This window comes from Ziziphus jujuba, chromosome 4 (genome assembly GCF_031755915.1).
Source record: "Ziziphus jujuba cultivar Dongzao chromosome 4, ASM3175591v1".
Classification (NCBI taxonomy): Eukaryota; Viridiplantae; Streptophyta; class Magnoliopsida; order Rosales; family Rhamnaceae; genus Ziziphus; species Ziziphus jujuba.
In genome coordinates, this window is record NC_083382.1 from 32,308,295 (window position 1) to 32,328,246 (window position 19,952).

The 19,952-nt window shown below is 36.8% G+C and overlaps 1 protein-coding gene and 1 long non-coding RNA gene across 2 annotated transcripts; both read left to right on the forward strand.

Annotated features, from left to right (window-relative positions):
* The first annotated feature begins 1,020 nt into the window (after window positions 1-1,020).
* On the forward strand, window positions 1,021-1,750 carry LOC107415209 (uncharacterized). Its single transcript, XM_060816539.1, has one exon. The coding sequence runs from the start codon at window positions 1,079-1,081 to the stop codon at window positions 1,616-1,618; it is 540 nt and encodes a 179-aa protein (XP_060672522.1). The 5' UTR covers window positions 1,021-1,078; the 3' UTR covers window positions 1,619-1,750.
* An 11,241-nt stretch (window positions 1,751-12,991) lies between these two features.
* LOC125422168 (uncharacterized) lies at window positions 12,992-14,817 on the forward strand. The gene is made up of 3 exons (XR_007240499.2): window positions 12,992-13,356; window positions 13,544-13,642; window positions 14,530-14,817. It is a non-coding gene; the product is annotated as an uncharacterized LOC125422168 (long non-coding RNA).
* Window positions 14,818-19,952: the final 5,135 nt, after the last annotated feature.

The following is a 19,952-nucleotide window of genomic DNA, read 5'->3' on the forward strand; positions in this document are numbered from 1 at the left end:
TTTTTTTTTTTTTTCAGTCTTTGTGAAAACCATGAATATGAAGTAGGAATTGTAGTTAAAACTCATACAACTATTTTCCTCCAGAGAAGAATTCTACCTAGATGACACAGAAAATTTTATAGACAGTGGTTATTTGTCTGCTTCGTCCAAGATTCTGATTTTTCATCATCAAGAAGAAATTAAATAACTCGATTTCTTTTTTCCATTCAAACTTTATTTCTATATTAAAAATAGGGTGGGAAATTCATAATACTAATATATGAAATTTAAATTCTCTAATGGTAGCACATACTTCTTGTTTTAAAATAGGGAATCTTATAAAATCATAAGCCTTATGCATACTTTGCGGTGTGCCTTTGTAATGTGCTTGATGAATAATTATTATCAAACAAAGTTGTGCAGAACCTAAAGCGTAGTTATGTTCTGTTTGCTTAGAGAGCAGAGACATGTAATTAATAGCTATTATGTCCTATTTCAGTACTTTATATCATTATGATTTTTGACTGATATACCGACATTCTTTTAAACTTTTCCATAATATTATTATTGGAATGAGATGTTGCTCCTTTCTTATATTATGGTTATCATTGAGGGCTAATTTATGAAGGGTCATTGTGATTTGGTCCAAGAAATCCCATACGGTTAATCAAAAATCAAAGCCTGAACATGGGTTCCTACTTCCTAGTGTCCGTTGGGAAATTTCTCTGCCTCAAGAACCTTTCTTTATATAATATATTTATTTATTTATCTAAACTTATCCAAATCAAAGCGTAAACATGGGTTGTTCCAAGCGGCCCATTTTCTTATTACTTGGGTAACTTACTCTGCTTCTGCCTCTGCCTCAAGCTTCTCTTTGTAATTTTTTTTTTTTTTTAAGATATAGTTGATGAGCTGTTTATTACTTTTAATTTAATTAATGGCTTGGTCCACACGTTCTACACCAATCAAACATCTTATTCTTGCTTCCCAAGTTTCCCTTTTTTTCAACAGTCAAATCCAATCCCCCTTTTCTTCAAGCAGAGCCGTAACCATCATTTTCTTCAAGCTTCCATCTATTTTCAAGTTGGCTAAACAATACATGAAGAGAGAGGGTCGCCAACATGGGATGGTTCGGACCTATTGGATCCTACCATCCCAATTAAATCCCAGACCCACTACCAGATTACTTAACAACTGGGACTCACCCGCAACAGCTGGAGTGTTCACCAGAGCCTCATCCAAGCCCACCAACCACTCCAAGTTCACCGGAAAGTGTGGCAATCATATGCACCCGGCTTCCAAGGCCAAGGACAAGACCAAAGGGACCCAAAAGATCAGATCCTACGATGTCGTTTCATATCATAGGTTGGTCACTTGGCGGGGCCGTCAGGGTTTGAATTTCTCTGGCTACTCTGCTTCGGCTATTTTGGATCAGCTGGAGGATGATGATAATGATGTTTATGACAGAGATGCGGATGGTTATGATGGTACATGTGGTATGGGTGATTTTGATCATGTGGTGGTGGGATTTCAGATTGCGATAAATGATGGTGATGGTGATGAAAATGGTAATAATGTTGGTGATGTTATGGACCAAGCAGAGGGAGATGAGGATTGGTGTCTAGTGGGGGAAATGTGATGTAAAGTCTGAAGATTGTTCACCATATCTCCCTCCTTTTCCATAACAATGTTATGCTTTTTAAATTGTTTTTTTTTTTTTTTTGGAAGTTGTAATTGAAGTAAGAAAAAAAAGAAGAAGTTATAATTCACTAATTCTCTTTGTTTATCTTAAAGCCAGTCACCAAAAAAAAAAAAAAAAAAAAAAAAAAAAAAACTCTTTGTTTTATGAAGTCCATGGCCTACATATCAATAATAAAGCTTTCCTCACCCATGAAAATCTTGATAGAAAGCGTATTTGGTTTCAGAAGTCAGGGATTTTGGCTTTTCACCAAGAAATTAAATAAACTCTTCATTAAAGATTTGGACTGTGGCAAAAGGAACTTGCAGAGAAGAGAGATGATGAAAAATTAACTTCCTATTCGAATGAAGTCTTTGTTTGACCTGAGTCATTGCCTCCTTTTTTCTCTTTACGTGGCCGCTACGTTCCCCCTCAGTTGCTGTTTGGAGTGTAGTATGACATATTGTAAAAGTTCTTTTTTTACATATATCCAACTCCTAAATTACCATAACATATTTTCTTTCTTTCTTTTACTTTTTTGGGTGAATTATGACAAAATTACTTGAACTTAAGATTGACAAATTAATATGTACAAACTTTCAAATATCATATAATTTGAACAAATAAAAGAATTTACTATGTAAATCATCCATATATAGAGCAAATACTTATAAATGTGTGTGTGTGTGTGTGTGTGTGTATAAAATCATCTAAAAAGTCTCAAAGGATTAACTATATGACTTGCATCATGTATTTTATAATCAGCTCACATAATACAATTCCCCCAAAAAAAAAAAAAAATAATAATAATAATAATAATATCAATTAATATTTGGTGATTCTTCACTCTCTGTTTCTTTAACTAACAATCCTTAAAGCTACGTAACTACACTATTTAGAAAGTACTAAAAAGAACTTAATTACATACATACATATATATATATATATATATATATATATATATAATTTAGAATTTTAAAATTTGACTGAGACAAGAAAGCTTAATAATTAATATTAGAAATTAAAAAGACAAGGTTGTAAAAATTTAAATAGATAATGCATGGTGATGTTGCGTACCTTTTAGTTGTTTATATGCTACATCTATGTTCCAACTCATCATATAATAATGAATGATCTTCATCAATATCAATATCTTCTCTACAATCGCTCCTTTTCACCTCCCAATAATCTTTCATGAACAGATTATTTAGCTTTCTTGGTTAATATACCAAGACCAACAAACTAGTATTTCGGACGTCTTCAGGATGTGAAGAAGCCAAATAATCTTTCTAAGATTTATTGAGAGGGAAAAAGAGGGATGGCAGAGAAGATTTCTTCTTGTTCTTTACGTTTATGGGTTTTCTTTCCACTCTAGAGGATAGAGAGAGAAAGATAGGGAAGTGTGTGAAGCAAAGAGAGTAGCTATGGCTTTCATTCGTGGACTGGTCTTTTTCTGCATGATATACAGCTTACTCCTTTCAAAAGTATTATCTAAGTGGGTTCCTCTATTAGTTGTTTCTTTCAAAAAGGATTTTTAAAGGATATAACTTAAATTATGTGTCCTGGTTAAACAATTATTATTAATAATTAATAATATTATTTTTGGTAGCCTACTAAAAAATAAATATTATATATAATAATTTACTAACTAATAAATAATTTTCGTTTTTTTAATATATATAATTTGTAGAAAATCTAAAAAGGCGGTTAATTAGAATTCATTTCTAATAATCTGAGAAAATTTAAGGATGAGCTAAATTTTATGCTTTAAGAATTTTTTTTTTCTAATTAAGAGAATGTACTCCAAAAATAAAAATAAAATAAAATAAGAATGTAGAATGGTTCACTGCCAGTGCCACCAGTGGCCAGGCAAAAGGACAATGCCAAGATCTCTGTTTCGTCCTAGACAATCAAGAAAATTAATTAATTAATTGGTTTAATTATGATGTGCAATATGTATTTCACAATAATACTAATAAATTATAATAGCAATAGTGCTTGTATTAATGTATATCTCAGTAGTAGCAGTGTTTGTGATAATGTATAATAGAGTGGAGTTTGTATCCTTTAAGAATTCTATCTAATTAAGAAACAAGAATGAAAAATCCAACTTGGATAATAATACAATTAGGCCCGAAGAGTGTATATATATATATATATACACCCTAAGTTAGTATGTGGAAAGTCCCCAAAAAAAAAAATAAATAAATAAATAAAGTTCATCTTCACTTCTATGCCTGCTATTTTCTCCGAGAAAATCTTCAAAGAAAGGTTGTTATTTGGCTGCTTCTTCATAAAGATTTTTCTATTTGGCTTCTTCTTTATCAAAGATTTTCCCGGGGAAAAGTGGCAGAAATAGCAGAAAAGAAGAGAATGAGAATGGCAAACTTGGATTGGATAGTTTCCATATGGCACTTAACAGTAAGGCGAATTCGCTTATTCATGTTAGTTTTTATGTTTCTTGCTTTGCAAATATCATAAATGTTAAGTTATTATTATCGGAGAGGTAGTGTAATAGTTAGAACTCATATAATTGCTTTAGTTAAAAGAAAAAGAAGAATTCCACGTATCTAACACAGAAAATTTTAAAGACAATGGTTATGTGGCTGCTTCGTCCAAGATTCTGGTTTTTCGTCATCAAGAAAAAATCAAATAACTCGTTTTCTTCTCCGAAGCCATTCAAGCTTCAATTTTTATATTGAAAATAGGGCAAAAAATTCACAATACCAATATGTGAAACTAAATTTAGCACATAATTTTTGTTTTGTTATTTTTGGATCTTTTAAAATCATAAGCTTTACGTATAATTTGAGATGCGTTTTTATAATGTTGCTTGATGGATTAATTGTTATCAAACAAAGTTGTGCCAAACCTGGGGTGTAATTGTGTTCTATTTGCTTAGAGAGCGGAAACATTAATAACTATTATGTCCTATTTCACTTTATATCCTTATGATTTTTGACTGATATACATACTTAACATTCTTTAAAATTTTTCCTTAACATTATTATTGGAATAAAATGTTGCTCCTGTCTTATAGGGGGTTCATTGTGATTTGGTCCACGAAACCCCATAAAATTAATAAAAAATCGAACCCTAAACATGGTTTCCTACTTCCTAGCGTCCTTTGTAAATTTCTCTGCCTCAAAACCTTTTTCTTGATATAATTTATTCATTTATCTATTCTTATATAGAAATCACATAAAATTATTCAAATCATTGTAAATAATAAGAAAGCAAAATATTGAACATTACTATCACCATTCATTATTTTAACTTGCCAAAACAAATAGTAACATACTATTTGGAATGTAGAAAAAGGAGATTATAATATATATATATATATATATATATATATATCTTTGTATGTTACTGCTCGAGAATGCCAAGGTGGCAATGAAATTCTCCAAATATCCACTTCCTTCGACGCTTGAAACTATATAATTTAGACTTTTGAAATTGTACTGAGATTTGAAAGCTAAATAATTGATATTATAAATTTAAATACAAAGATTGTAAACGTTTTAATGGATAATGGTGATGATGCATACCTTTTTACTAGTTATCATTTTCACCTCCCAAATAATCTTTCATGAACAGATCATTTAGCTTTTTTGGTTAATATCAAGACCAATAAACTAGAATTTTGGACTTCTTCAGGATGTGGAAAAGCCAAATAACCTTTTTCAGATTTATTGAGAGGGGAAAAGAGGGATTGCAGAGAAGATTTCTTTTTGTTCTTTATGTTTATGAGTTTGCTTTCCAAGCTGGAGGACAGGGAGAGAAAGATAGGGGTAGTGTGTGAAGCAAAGAGACTGGCTATGGCTTTTATTCGTGGACTGGTTTATCTGCTTAACACATATATAACAGAGTCTTTCGGCTAGTGTTATCTGTGTGGGATTCTCTACCATTTGTTTCTTTCAAGAAGAATACTTAACGGATTGTACTTTAATTATTTGTCCTGGTTAAACAATTACTTTTAATAATTAATAATATTATTTATAGTATCCTACTAAAAAAAATATTAGATATAATAAATCATTAACTAATAAATAATTCGCGTTTCAATATATAATTTGTAGAAAATCTAAAATGGAGATTAATTAGAATTTTTTTCTAATAATGTGAGAAAATTTAAAGATAAAGTTAATTATATCCTTTAAGAATTCTTTTCTAACGAAGCAAGAATGTACTCCAAAAATAAAATAAAATAAAATAAGAATGCAGAATGGCTCATTGCCAGTGCCACCAATGGCCCGGTTAAAGGACAATGCTAAGATCTCCGCTTCTTCCCAGACAATAAAAAATAATAATAATAATAATTAATTGATTTAATATGATGTGGAATATGTATTTCGTAATAATACTAATAATAATAGTAATACTAGCAGTAGTGATTGTAATGATGCATATTAGTAGTAGCAGTATTTGTAATAATGTATAATAGAGCGGAGTTTATATTCTTTAAGAATTCTATCTAATTAAGAAATAAGAATGAAAAATCCCACTTGGATAATAATATACTTTCACCAGAAGAGTGTGTGTGTGTGTGTGTATACATACATATATATATATATATATATATATATATATATATATATGTGTGTGTGTGTATACATTAAGCTAAAATTAGTATTTGAATAGTCTCTGCTTGCTTCTCCCCACAAATCTTCATTATTTGGCTTCCCCTTCATTGAAGATTTTGTGGCGGTAAAGCCGCTTTTGCTTCTTAATGAAGCATTGGACCGGTCACAGGAGGTGGAAGAGCAAGCATTAAATTGTTATGATAGAGGACAAATTTAATTTGAACTCTACCACTTTAGGAGAATTCAATTTCAAGTTGAATTCTACCTAAGGAGAATTCAATTTCAATTTGAACTCCTCTACCCATATGCATCACTCTTCACTTTGAAAAGTATCCCATTTTGAAGAAGGGCCGATCTCATGTAGAAGCCAATTCTATTCTTGGTATGAGAAACATGGAAACAAAGAGAGAGAGGGAAAGTATTAGAGAGAGAATTAGAAAGGATCTCTCCTAAATATTTGTGTCTATCCTTTGTATTCCATTTCTTGGCATGAGAAGCAAAGAGAGAGAGAAGGAGAATATTAGAGAGAGAACTAAAAGGGTTTCTCCTAACTATTCGTGTATTTCCTTTGTGAGAAACAGAGAGACAGAGAGAAGGAGAGTATTAGAGAGAGAAAAAAATAATTTCCTAAATACTTGTGTCTTTCCTTTGTAGAGAGAGTGTGTTTTCTCCTATTATAAGAGAGAGGGTATTATCAATTGTGCGCTCCTTATTTTAGAGAGGAATTGTTATATTCTTTCGCCACAATGAAGTCCTTCTACAATTGCCAATTATTTTGTGTGTATTTTATTTGAATATTTTACATGCAAATTTCTCATTTTTATAATTTCGATTCAGTTGTAATTGTGTGCCACACAACACAATTTCCTAACCGTGGTATCAGAGCCTGGTTTATAGACATCTTCAATAATGACAACGAAGTACGAAATAGAAAAATTCAATGGGAATAATTTCTCATTGAGGAAAATGATAATAAAAGCAGTTTTAAGAAAAGATATATGCTTGGCTGCAGTTGAAGAAAGGCCCGCGGAGATCGTTGACGATGGCAAATGGAACGAGATGAATGGCAATGTTATTGCTAATCTGCACCTATCACTAGCCGATGAGGTATTGTCAAGTGTGGTGGAGAAAAAGACTGCAAAGGAAATATGGGACACTCTCACAAAATTATACGAGGCTTGAAGAAAAATCTATTGTCTTTGGGACAATTAGATAATAGTGGGTGCAAAATCCATATTCAAGATGAGATCATGAACATAATTAAAGGAGTGCTTGTGGTGATGAAAACGAAAAAGATAGCTGCAAATCTGTACATGTTTAAAGGAAAAACACAACAAGAAGGAGAAGCATCTACATCATCGGCAAGTTCTGTAGAAAAATCAACGATGATATGGCACTGTAAGCTTGGCCACATGTCGGAACGAGATTAGAAGATTATTGCTGAACAAAAGCTTCTTTCAGGGCTCAAAAAGGTTCAATTACCATTTTGTGAGCATTGTATTATTAGTAAGCAGCACAGATTAAAGTTCAGCAGTTCAAATGCTAGAAGTAAAGCTATCTTAGAGTTGATCCACTCCGATGTTTGGCAAGCATCAGTTTCATCACTAGGAGGTGCAAGATACCTTGTATGTTTTATTGATGATTACTCCAAGAGATGTTAGGTGTATCCAATCAAAAGGAAAGTGGATGTATTTCCAGTTTTCAAAATATTCAAAGCGCAGGTGGAACTTGAATCTGAAAAGAAGATCAAATGTTTGAGGATGGACAAGAGAGGAGAATATACTGGTGAAGAATTTGATAGCTTTTGTCAATAAGAAGGTATCAAAAGGCAGTTCACGGTGGCGTACACTCCACAGTAAAATGAAGTAGCAGAACGGATGAACAGAACCTTACTAGAACGGACAAGAGCGATGTTGAGAACTACAGGGATGGCCAAGTCATTTTGAGGAGAAGCAGTTAAGACTGCTTGCTATGTGATCTGTCAGGACCCGTCCAGAATCCCTCATCGGAATCCTAGACAAGCCCTGATCCCAGGGAAACCCTACCGAACCTTCCAATGGAAAATCCAGCAGAACCTCCCCTAAGGGTTGGACTTACCACAAATTTCCTGCATTGAAAACACACTACTATATACACCACCTTATTCCTCCCACATTACAACAATTTAATTCCACAAATTTGCAGCACTTCAAATGAATGATAGGAAATTAGTGCATAATTAATAAATAAATGTCCAAGACAGTATACAGAGCTTCATAGAGTACAATTAAGTATGAAAGTTATACAATAAGGATGAAAGAAATATTACAATAGAAATAAATGAAAATAAAGAGAACTTCTCAAAATACCACAGCGACGAAGATTAAGCTCGCTCCAGAAGAACGTCTATCAATCTTTGTACCTAAGAGAATAGAATTTAAAATGTGAGATGCTAATCATCTCAGTAAGTGACCCTATCTATTGTACAATTAACGATAATTATAGCACATTTGATTAATTAAGAATCAACAAGTAAATAAATAATAATTAATTGAAAGTAATATTTTCTCTCAAAACCCTCACTATTCACTCCGTTAGAAAAGTTCCCCCTTTAAAACATTTTTGCAAAACCCAATATTTTATGCCCAAAAGTCAAGGAACAATTAATTTAATAAATAATTAAATAATCCAAATACAAATAAAATGTAATGAAATATAATAAAATAAATTTAGAATACTTGCATTAAAGAAATATAGCATAAAGGAAAAATTCAATATATAATTCATAAAATTTGATTTAATAAATCAAAATAAACAGTATCAAAAATATAATTTAAATAATTACAAACAATCCTGTAAAATAAATGGTAGAAAAATACTATAATATTTATTTTGAAATACTCAACCAATCTATATAATATTTTTATGGCAAGATGCATTTTAAAAATATTAATTTAAAATAAGTGACATAAAATATGAATAATTATATTTTAGAAAATACTAAAATACTAATTAGAAATAGATGATAAAACAAATTAAATACATTTAATTTAAATACAATTTTAAAACCTTTAGGATTTGAAATTTATAGCTGGAACATAATACTTGACGCACCACATTGTATACCAGTGATGCCCTATGATACCCAGCGTCCCGAGCACCATCTGGCAGGAGGTTAAAGAGAGAAACTTGCATATGGTCGCTTTGGCATCCCGACAGCGCCGCTGCTTAAACCGTCAACCCGGCCATGGAAGGGGGCAGCTTATGGCCAAAATCAAACTTGCCTGCCCTCGGTCCAATAGCAACTCACGGGAGACATTATAACTTGCGCACTCATCCACATACACAATACAGAACACCAGTACTGTATGGGTGCGGCTAAAACAAATAACTAAATTTATTATTAAAATACGCAATTTTTTCCAAAATTCACCGTGGGAATTATACCATTTTTCAAACTCACATTCCCACATTTTTTTCTTTAATCCTCATCATAAATCTATCACTTTAAAATCTATCAAGTTCAAATCCATCAATTTGAATATACAAACTTTTCATTGGCATAAGATCAAGCCATTAATATTTCAATGTATAAATATTTTTAAAACATAATAATTTAAATCCATATTTTTCTCAAATTCTCAAAAACCAATTTAAATCAGTGATATGAAAACAATATAAATTCCATATATAATTAATTCATATAATTGTGCACAATAATTGAATGATAACCATAACAATAATTAAAATAAATCAAAACCACAATTTCTTTAAATTCCCAAATATATTCTTTTGGCACCAAAACATATATTAAAAACATTATAAATTGGCAATACAGTTCTAGATAGAAATTCTCATAATATTGAACACATAAACATATTTTCGAAATATTCAATTATGAAATATTCCAACAAATTAATTTAATAATTAATAATTTCAATTTCAATTTTGTAAAATTCTTTAGATCAATATATTTCTTAATATATAAATATTTTGATTCACTCAATTAAGCATCAAATTTCCAAATATAAATCTACTAAATATTTATCACATAGAATATCAATTTCAAATATTCAATTAATACAAAATATTCACAAATTTTATTCCCGAAATTAATTTGAAGGTGGGTCACTCACCTCGAGTATGCAATTAACCCAAGATCCTCCATGGGATCAATTCCACGATGCACACGTGCTCCTAGAACAACAATATTACATAATTCAAATAAATCAATATTTTATTCAGATAAATAAGACCCTGTACTCGAGGGGTTTAACATTAACGTTAACCAAAATTTGTGAGTAATATACCAAAATGAAGCTTGTAAAATGAGGATTATGAATCTAGTCTTATTTCCCGGAGATCGGACTCGAGGTGGCCGGAATCTCGCCGGAAAGCTCATGGATTTTAGGCCTTTGATTCTCACAATCCGTTAAGAATTGAGGAAAGTGGACACCGGATTTGGGTTCATAGGGTCGGAATTAGTGGGAAAGGATAGACAGTGCAACTGGAAACTTGCCGGAAAGTTGATTTCCATACGAGCCGCGGTGGTCACCAGAATCCGCCACCGCCGGCGGCACGTCCGGTGACCACTGGCCGTGATTTTTGGTGGGAAGGTAGATCGGGAAATGAGTGACTCAAGGGGACCGACAGTAAGGTAAATGGAGGTTGGAATAGAGAGAAATCTGGATTTGAAGAAATCGATGCCGCTGCCGGATAATGTCTCAATCCGGGCGCGTCGGCGGTCCGTTGGCCCTGATTTTTGGCTAGCCGGCCGATTTTCAGGTGGGCTTCAAGCTAGGGTGGCACCTGTACTGTTCTGGTGGCTGGAAATAGGTGAACGGCAGTTGGCCGGTTGGGTTTCTCTCTCTAGCTCTCTCTCTCTCTCTCTCTCTCCTCCTTCTCCTTCTCTCTCCTCCCTCCCCTTCTCAGCCAGTCAAAATGTTCGTGGGTGCTATTGTGTACTCACGGGTGGGTCCATTTTTTTTTGACATGTGGCACCACTGTTCACACACATACAGATCCATGAATAGTAAATGCTATCTCGGAAAAACTTCACAGTTCCACAACTTTCAAACCATATGTCCAAATCGGACGTGCCGCTAGTCTATAAACTCGTATCGACGAGTACTTCACAATCATGCATGAGTCAAAGCTCAACTTTGCATGAACAAAAAGTCAACTCCGGCACTCCTTGGACAGTTTGGACCTCAACTTGTTTTGCTCATAACTTTCAAACCGTAGCTCCGTTTTCGACGTGCTACTAGTCTATGAACTCGTGACAACGTATACTTTTTAACGGTACCTCGGTCAATGTGAAATTCCATTAGGAACAAAAAGTCAACATTTGACCCCTTCTCGGTCAACGACGATCAAACCCAGTCAACCTTGGTCAAATTTTAGAAATTTCCGATGTACTTCGAGACGAGGTGTTACAGATCAATTGGTCACCATCAATCACAATTGATCTGAAAATGCCGATAGAGATGTGGACTGGTAAGCCAGTAGATTATTCTCGCTTACATATAGTCGGAAGTCCTGCTTTTGTTATGTACAATGCCCAAGAAACATCAAAACTGGATCCAAAATCCATAAAGTACATTTTCTTAGGGTGTGTTAATGGAGTTAAAGGGTATCGCCTATGGGATCCCACTGCTTACGAGGTAATAATCAATAGAAATGTGAAAACTGCATTTCTTCATGGAAAACATGAAGAAGAGATTTACATGCTCCAACCAGGAGGTTTTTGAAGAAAAAGAAAAGGAGAACTTGGTTTGCAGCAGGTTGAACAAATCTCTATACAGTCTCAAACAGGCGCCGAGATGTTAGTATAAGAGATTTGATTCCTTCATCATGAGCCTAGGATACAACAAACTTAGTTCAGATCCTTGTGCTTAGTACAAGAGATTTGGTGATGGTGATTTTATTCTTTTGCTGTTGTATGTTGATGACATGTTGGTAGCAGGCCCCAACAAAGATCGTATTAAAAACTTGAAGGCACAGTTGGCTAGGGAGTTTGGAATGAAGGACTTGGGACCAGCAAACAAGATTCTGGGGATGCAAATTTACCGAGATAAAAATAATAGGAAGATTTGGCTTCTTAGAAGAATTACTTGAAGAAAATTTTGCAGTGTTTCAACATACAAAATTGTAAGCCAATTCTTACCCATCTTCCTATTAATTTCAAGTTATCCTCAAGTATGAGCCCTAGCAATGAAAAAAAGAGAATGAAAATATCTCGAGTACCGTATGTATCAGCATCTCGAGTACCGTATGTATCAGCAGTGGGTAGTTTAATGTTCATTATGGTGTGCACAAGACCAGACATTGCATAAGCAGTGGGAGCGGTTAGTCGGTACATGGAGAATCCTGGTAGAGAACATTGGAATACTATGAAGAGGATCCTCAGATATGTGAAGGGTACCTTAAATGCTGCATTATATTATGAAGGATCAAACTTTAGATACTCCATTGGCCTAGCAGGAATATGAGCAACATGAGAATGAAATGACAAGTAGAAAGGATAGAAGGATTATAGCAAAAGTGACTTTAAGTGGGAGATATGTGGCGGTAAAACCACTTTTGCTTCTTAATGAAGCATTGGACCGGTCAAAGGAGGTGGAAGAGCAAGCATTAAATTGTCATGATAGAGGAGAAATTCAATTTGAACTCTACCACCTTAGGAGAATTCAATTTCAAGTTGAACTCTACCTAAGGAGAATTCAATTTCAATTTGAACTCCTCTACCCATATGCATCACTCCTCGCTTTGAAAAGTATCCCATTTTGAAGAAGGGTCGATCTCATGTAGAAGACAATTCCATTCTTGGTGTGAGAAACATGGAAACAAATAGAGAGAAGGAAAGTATTAGAGAGAGAATTAGAAAGGATCTTTCTTAAATATTTGCGTCATTCGTTTGTATTCCATTTCTTGGCATGAGAAGCAAAGAGAGAGAGAAGGAGAATATTAGAGAGAGAATTAAAAGGGTTTATCCTAAATATTCATGTCTTTTCTTTGTGAAAAACAGAGAGAGAGAGAGAAGGAGAGTATTAGAGAGAGAAAAAAAATATTTCCTAAATATTTGTATCTTTCCTTTGTAGAGAGAGTGTGTCTTCTCTTATTATAAGAGAGAGGGTATTATCAATTATACTCTCCTTATTTTAGACAGGAATTGTTATATTATTTCGCTATAATGAAGTCCTTTTACAATTGCCAATTATTTTGTGTGTATTTTATTTTACTATTTTACATGCAAATTTTTCATTTTTATAATTTTGACTTCAGCTGTAATTGTGTGCCACACAACACAATTTCCTAACAGATTTGTCAGAGGAAGAGAGCAGAGATTGCAGACCTAAGAGAATAGTAGACAAAGAAGAGAATGAGAATGGCAAACTTGGAAAATTTCATTATGGCACTTGTAAGTTGAATCCCCTTATTGTTAATTTGTTATTGACTACGATTTTTTTTTTTTGGTGAATACTATGAATATTAAGTAGGAATTGTAATTAAAACTCATATAATTATTTTACTTGAAAGAAGAATTCGACCTAGATGACACAAAATTTCATAGAGAATGGTTGTTTGACTGCTTTGTCTAAAATTCTGAGTTTTCATCATCAAGAAGAAATTAAATAACTCGATTCTCTAATGATAATGCCAATATATGAAACTAAATTCTCTAATGATAACACATGCTTCTTGTTTTAAACCTAGGAATCTTATAAAATCATAAGCTTTACTTTGTAATATGCTTGATGGATCATTATTATTAAACAAAGTTGTGCAGAACATACAGTATAGTTGTGTTCTGTTCGTTTAGAGAGCGGAGACCTATAATTGACAACTACTATGTCCTATTTCAGTACTTTATATCATTATGATTTTTGATTCTTTTAACTTTTTCCATAAATTGTTATTGGAATAAGATTTTGCTACTTTTTTATATTATGAATATCATTGAGGGCTTAATTATGAAGGGTTTTTGTGACTTGGTCCAAGAAATTTCCTAGTGTCCTTCAGGAAATTTCTCTGCCTCGAGAACCTTTCTTTATATAATTTATTTATTTATCTAAAATTATCCAAATCAAAGCCTAAATATAGGTTGTTCGAAGTGATCCATTTTCTTATCACTTGGGTAACTTGCTCTGCTTCTGCCTCTTCCTCAAGCCTCTCTTTGTAATTTCAATTTTTTTTTTTTTAAATGTAGTTGATGAGCTGTTTATTACTTTCAATTTTTTAGTGGCTTGGCCCACCAATCAAACATCTTGTTGCTTCCCAAGTTTCATTTTTTTTTTTTTTTCCTAGTCGAATCCAACCTCCTTTGTAAAGCAGAGCCATAACCGTCATTTTCTTCAAGCTTCCATATATTTTTCAAGTTGGCTAAACATAACATGAAGAGAGAGGGTTGCCAACATGGGATGGTTCGAACCTATTGGATCCTACCATCCCCATTGAACCCCAGACCCACTGCCAGATTTGTCAACCACTTGGACTAACCTCCAACAGCCAGATTGTTCTCCAAAGTCTCATCCAAGCCAACCAACCACTCCAAGTTCACCGGAAAGTGTGGCAAGGCTCGCTGCCCCGGCTGTCATAGTGTCACGGTTGGGGCATTTCATCAAACACTTGGTGAGCATTCTCTCCATTTTGGGCCTTATAATCTACTTTGGGCCTATTTTGGGCCTTACAATGGGCCAAGCACCTAGAGTAGTGTAGAATTCTCTAGAACCTTGTGGAGAACTCTAGGTCAAGCCATGTACATATCCATTCTAGATGCTTCTTTAGATATTTTATGTAAAGGAGGTGGGAAGGATCTAGACACCCATTCTCCACTGTAGGATCAAAGCAATTATAGCCGTAGGATTAGACTTTGTGTGCCTATAAATAGGTGGAGGCCTCATTTGGCTAAACCATCCAAGGATCCAAGAATTCCCACATTCACTTGTAAAGCTCTCCTCTAAGTAATATACTTTCATTCTCCCAAACTCTCTTTATGCTCTAGCTTTCTTTGCTTAGCTTTCTCTTTTAGTGAGCAAAAGGCTTACTTAGTTGCAACAAAGGGTCGGAATAGCAACTAAGGCCGCACGGCTTGAAGGGTAAACAAACAAGTCCGTGACAAGTGGTATCAGAGCCAAGGTTAAAGCTAGCATCTAGAGCAACATGTCTTCATCAGAGGTTGTGATTGAAGAAGCAAGGGGAAGGGAGGTCATCCCCGAAGCTGCAAGGAAGGGACGTGGGCGTTCAAAGTCGAAGGACGTTCTCACCGCCATGGAGACCAAGGTGGTCAAGATGGAGTTGGCCGTTGCCGACATGTTGGAGCGGCTTGATCAGGTGGAGCAAGGCATGGAGGAGCTCGATGGTCGTGTGGGTGACCAAGTGGGGGAGCTTAGAGGTACCATGCAATACACCAACGAGGCCAACACCGAGGCATGGCGTTATGAAAGCCAAGCTTTCCAAACAAAGGTAATTGAAACCTTGTCCCTTATGCAAGCTCAATTAGATGAGTTTAAGAAGAGTTTAGAGGAGACACGAGAGGATTGGGCGTTATGCAAGAGAGCTGCAACTAGTGGCACGGCCACCACCCAACAAATAGTCTCTACTCCAAGGGTAGATGTTCCCAAGCCCAAGGAGTTTAGTGGGAGAAGGGATGCAAAGGAGTTGGACAACTACATGTGGCACATGGAACGATACTTCGAGGCCTTGGATTTCCAAGACGAGAAGCAAAAGGTAAACACCGCTACCCTATATCTTACTAATCTTGCTGCGGTATGGTGGCGTAGAAAGCATGAAGAAATGAAGAAAGGCATATGCACTATTAATTCTTGGGAAGATTTAAAAAGAGAATTGAAGAAGCAATTCTATCCCGAGAATGTAGCGAATGATGCTAGGAAACGCATGAAGGAGTTGAAGCACCAACGATCCATCCGTGAATATGTGGAGCAATTCTCTGGGTTAATGCTCCAAATTCCCAACATGAGTGAGGAGGATCTCCTTTTCAACTTCATGGATGGGTTGCAACCGTGGGCATACCAAGAGCTTCAACGAAGGGGAGTACAAGATATTTCCACCGCCCTCACTACGGCCGAAACGCTTGTCGAATATAGGCAAGGTGAGTCTTCCAACTCTAAGCCTAAGATTAATTATATTAAAGGTGGGGGAGCCAAATTCCATAAAACTCCCCAAAGTAAGGAGTTTCCAAGAAGGCCACCACTACCTAACAAAGATTGGAAGAAAGGAGGCAAGCCCGAATTCAAGCCGAAAGAAAATTGCTTCTTATGTGATGGTCCCCATTGGGCTAGAGATTGTCCAAAGAGGAAGTCCTTAAGTGCCATGCTCGAGGAGAGGGAAACTCACGAGCACACACAAATGGGTTGTCTACAACTCCTTAACTCATTGAAGGCTAGACCAATCCCAGCTCACAATGCAAAGGACAACTCCCTCATGTACGTGGCGGCACGTATTAATGGTAAGGATGCTCAAGTCATGGTGGACACCGGAGCATCTCACAATTTCATAAAGAGGGAGGAGGCCAGGAGGCTTGGCCTAAAACTTGACAAAGGTCAAGGGTGGTTGAAAACGGTGAACGCGGAGGCTAAACCGCTAGATGGCATGGCCCGTAACGTGGAGTTGCACCTTGGCACTTGGCAAGGTAACGTAAACTTCTCCATTGCTCCTATGGATGATTTTGATATTGTACTTGGCATGGAATTCCTTAGGCAATTCAATGTGGTCCCTCTCCCTCGCTACAACACGGTGTGCATAATGGAGGGAGGCCCTTGCACGATTCCAACAATGCACAAGCCAAGTACTTCCAACCGCCTCTCCGCCATGCAACTCAAGAAAGGAGTAAAGAAAGGAGAGCCTACATTCCTTGCTACTCTACGCGAGGAAGAAGAAGTTACTTCCAAGGAGCCACCGAAGGAGGTTAGCCAAGTCCTTGAAGAGTTCAAGGATGTCATGCCACCACAACTACCCAAGAAACTTCCACCAAGGAGGGAGGTGGATCATTGCATCGAATTGGAGCCCGGTGCAAAACCACCCGCAAAAGCACCATATCGCATGTCTCCACCGGAGCTAGAGGAGCTAAGGAGACAACTTAAGGAGCTTTTGAATGCCGGTTACATTCAACCATCGAAAGCACCTTATGGAGCACCCGTCTTGTTCCAAAAGAAACACGATGGATCGTTAAGGCTATGCATCGATTATAGGGCACTTAACAAGGTTACCATCAAGAACAAGTACCCTATACCGTTGATAGCCGATTTGTTTGATCAACTTGGAGGAGTAAGGTACTTTACTAAACTTGACTTAAGATCGGGGTACTACCAAGTTAGAATTACAGAGGGTGATGAGCCAAAGACTACATGTGTTACTCGATATGGAGCATACGAATTCCTCGTCATGCCCTTTGGTCTCACCAACGCACCCGCCACATTCTGCACTCTCATGAACAAGATCTTCCATCCTTACTTGGACAAATTCGTGGTGGTCTATTTGGATGACATCGTCATCTATAGCAAGACGTTAGAGGAGCACATCCACCACCTACGAATTGTGTTCAAGGTCCTAAAGGATAATGAGCTTTACGTGAAGAGAGAGAAGTGCTCGTTTGCAACTAATGAGGTGTACTTCCTCGGCCATAAGATCAAGGATGGCAAACTGCACATGGATGAAGCCAAAGTGAAAGCCATTCAAGAATGGGATCCTCCAACCAAGGTGAGTGAGCTGCGATCTTTTCTTGGTCTTGTTAACTATTATAGGAGGTTTATCAAAGGGTATTCTGCCCTAGCCGCACCACTCACCGATCTGCTAAAGAAGAACAAGACATGGAGTTGGTCCACCCAATGCCAACAAGCCTTTGAAAATTTGAAGGAGGCAATTATGAAGGAACCCGTGTTGGCATTGCCCGATTACTCCAAACCATACGAGGTGCACACCGATGCTTCCGATTTTGCCATAGGGGGCGTGTTGATGCAAGAAAGGCATCCAATCGCATTTGAAAGCCGCAAGCTCAACGACACGGAGAGGAGGTATACGGTCCAAGAAAAGGAGATGACCGCCATCATCCACTGCTTGCGCACTTGGAGGCATTACTTGCTGGGGTCCAAATTTGTGGTAAAGACTGACAATGTGGCCACAAGCTACTTCCAAACTCAAAAGAAGTTAAGCCCCAAGCAAGCTCGTTGGCAAGATTTTCTTGCCGAGTTCGACTACAAGCTCGAATACAAGCCCGGTACGGCCAACGTAGTTGCCGATGCTTTAAGTAGGAAAGCCGAACTAGCATCGATAACCAAGTTCCAAGGGGAACTACCCAACCTAATAAAGGAGGGCATGGACCGTGATGTTGTGGCCAAACAACTCCTACAACTTGCCATGGAGGGCAAGACTAAGAGGTTTTGGGTTGAAGATGGCTTTCTCTACACAAAGGGGCATCGCATCTATGTACCAAGGTGGGGCAACATAAGGAAGAATTTGATCAAGGAATGCCATGACACCAAATGGGCTGGCCACCCGGGGCAAAAGCGTACGAGAGCTTTGTTGGAGACGAACTATTACTGGCCACAAATGCGGGATGACATCGAGATGTATGTGAAGACCTGCCTTGTTTGTCAACAAGACAAGGTGGAGCAACGACAACCCGCAGGTTTATTGGAGCCACTACCAACTCCAGAGAGACCATGGGAGAGCATCACCATGGACTTCATCATTGGCTTACCCAAGTCCGAGGGATGTAGCACTATAATCGTAGTGGTTGATCGATTTTCTAAGTATGCTACATTCATTGCCGCGACAAAGGAGTGTCCAGCTGAGGAGACGGCACGGCTATTTTTCAAGCACGTGGTGAAGTATTGGGGACTCCCAAGATCAATTATAAGTGATCGAGACTCAAGGTTCACCGGAAGGTTTTGGACGGAGTTATTTAAGCTCATGGGCTCGGAGTTGCATTTCTCTACAAGCTTTCATCCACAAACCGATGGGCAAACCGAGCGAGCTAATGCGCTATTAGAGCTATATCTACGGCACTTTGTGAGTGCCAATCAACATGATTGGGCAAAGCTGCTAGATGTTGCCCAATTCTCCTACAACTTGCAAAGGAGCGAGTCCACCAATCGAAGTCCATTCGAGTTAGCCACGGGGCAACAACCACTCACTCCACAAACACTTGTTACCAAGTATGGAGGAAGGAGTCCTGCCGCATTCAAGATTGCCAAAGGTTGGCATGAACAAGTGGACTTAGCAAGGTCGTACCTTCATAAGGCCACCAAGAAAATGAAGAAGTGGGCGGATGCCAAAAGAAGGCATGTGGAGTATCAAGTGGGAGACTTGGTGTTCATCAAAATCCTTTCATCCCAACACAAGTCTACCCGAGGGCTACACAAAGGCCTTGTTCGCCGATACGAGGGACCATTTCCAATCGTCAAGAAGGTGGGCAAGGTATCTTATAAGGTGGAGTTACCTCCAACACTCAAACTTCACCCGGTCTTCCATGTAAGTTGCTTAAAGCCATACTACAAGGATGAGGAAGACCAAACAAGAAGGGAGTCGAAGCGAGCACCAATAGGGGTCTACAACACTTATGACAAGGATGTGGAGAGCATCTTAGCTGATCGAGTAGTTCGTGGAAGGGATAACCATCCGAGTCATGAGTACTTGGTGAAATGGAAGGGACTTCCCGATAGCGAAGCAAGTTGGGAACCTGCTACCGCGCTTTGGCAATTTGAAAATTA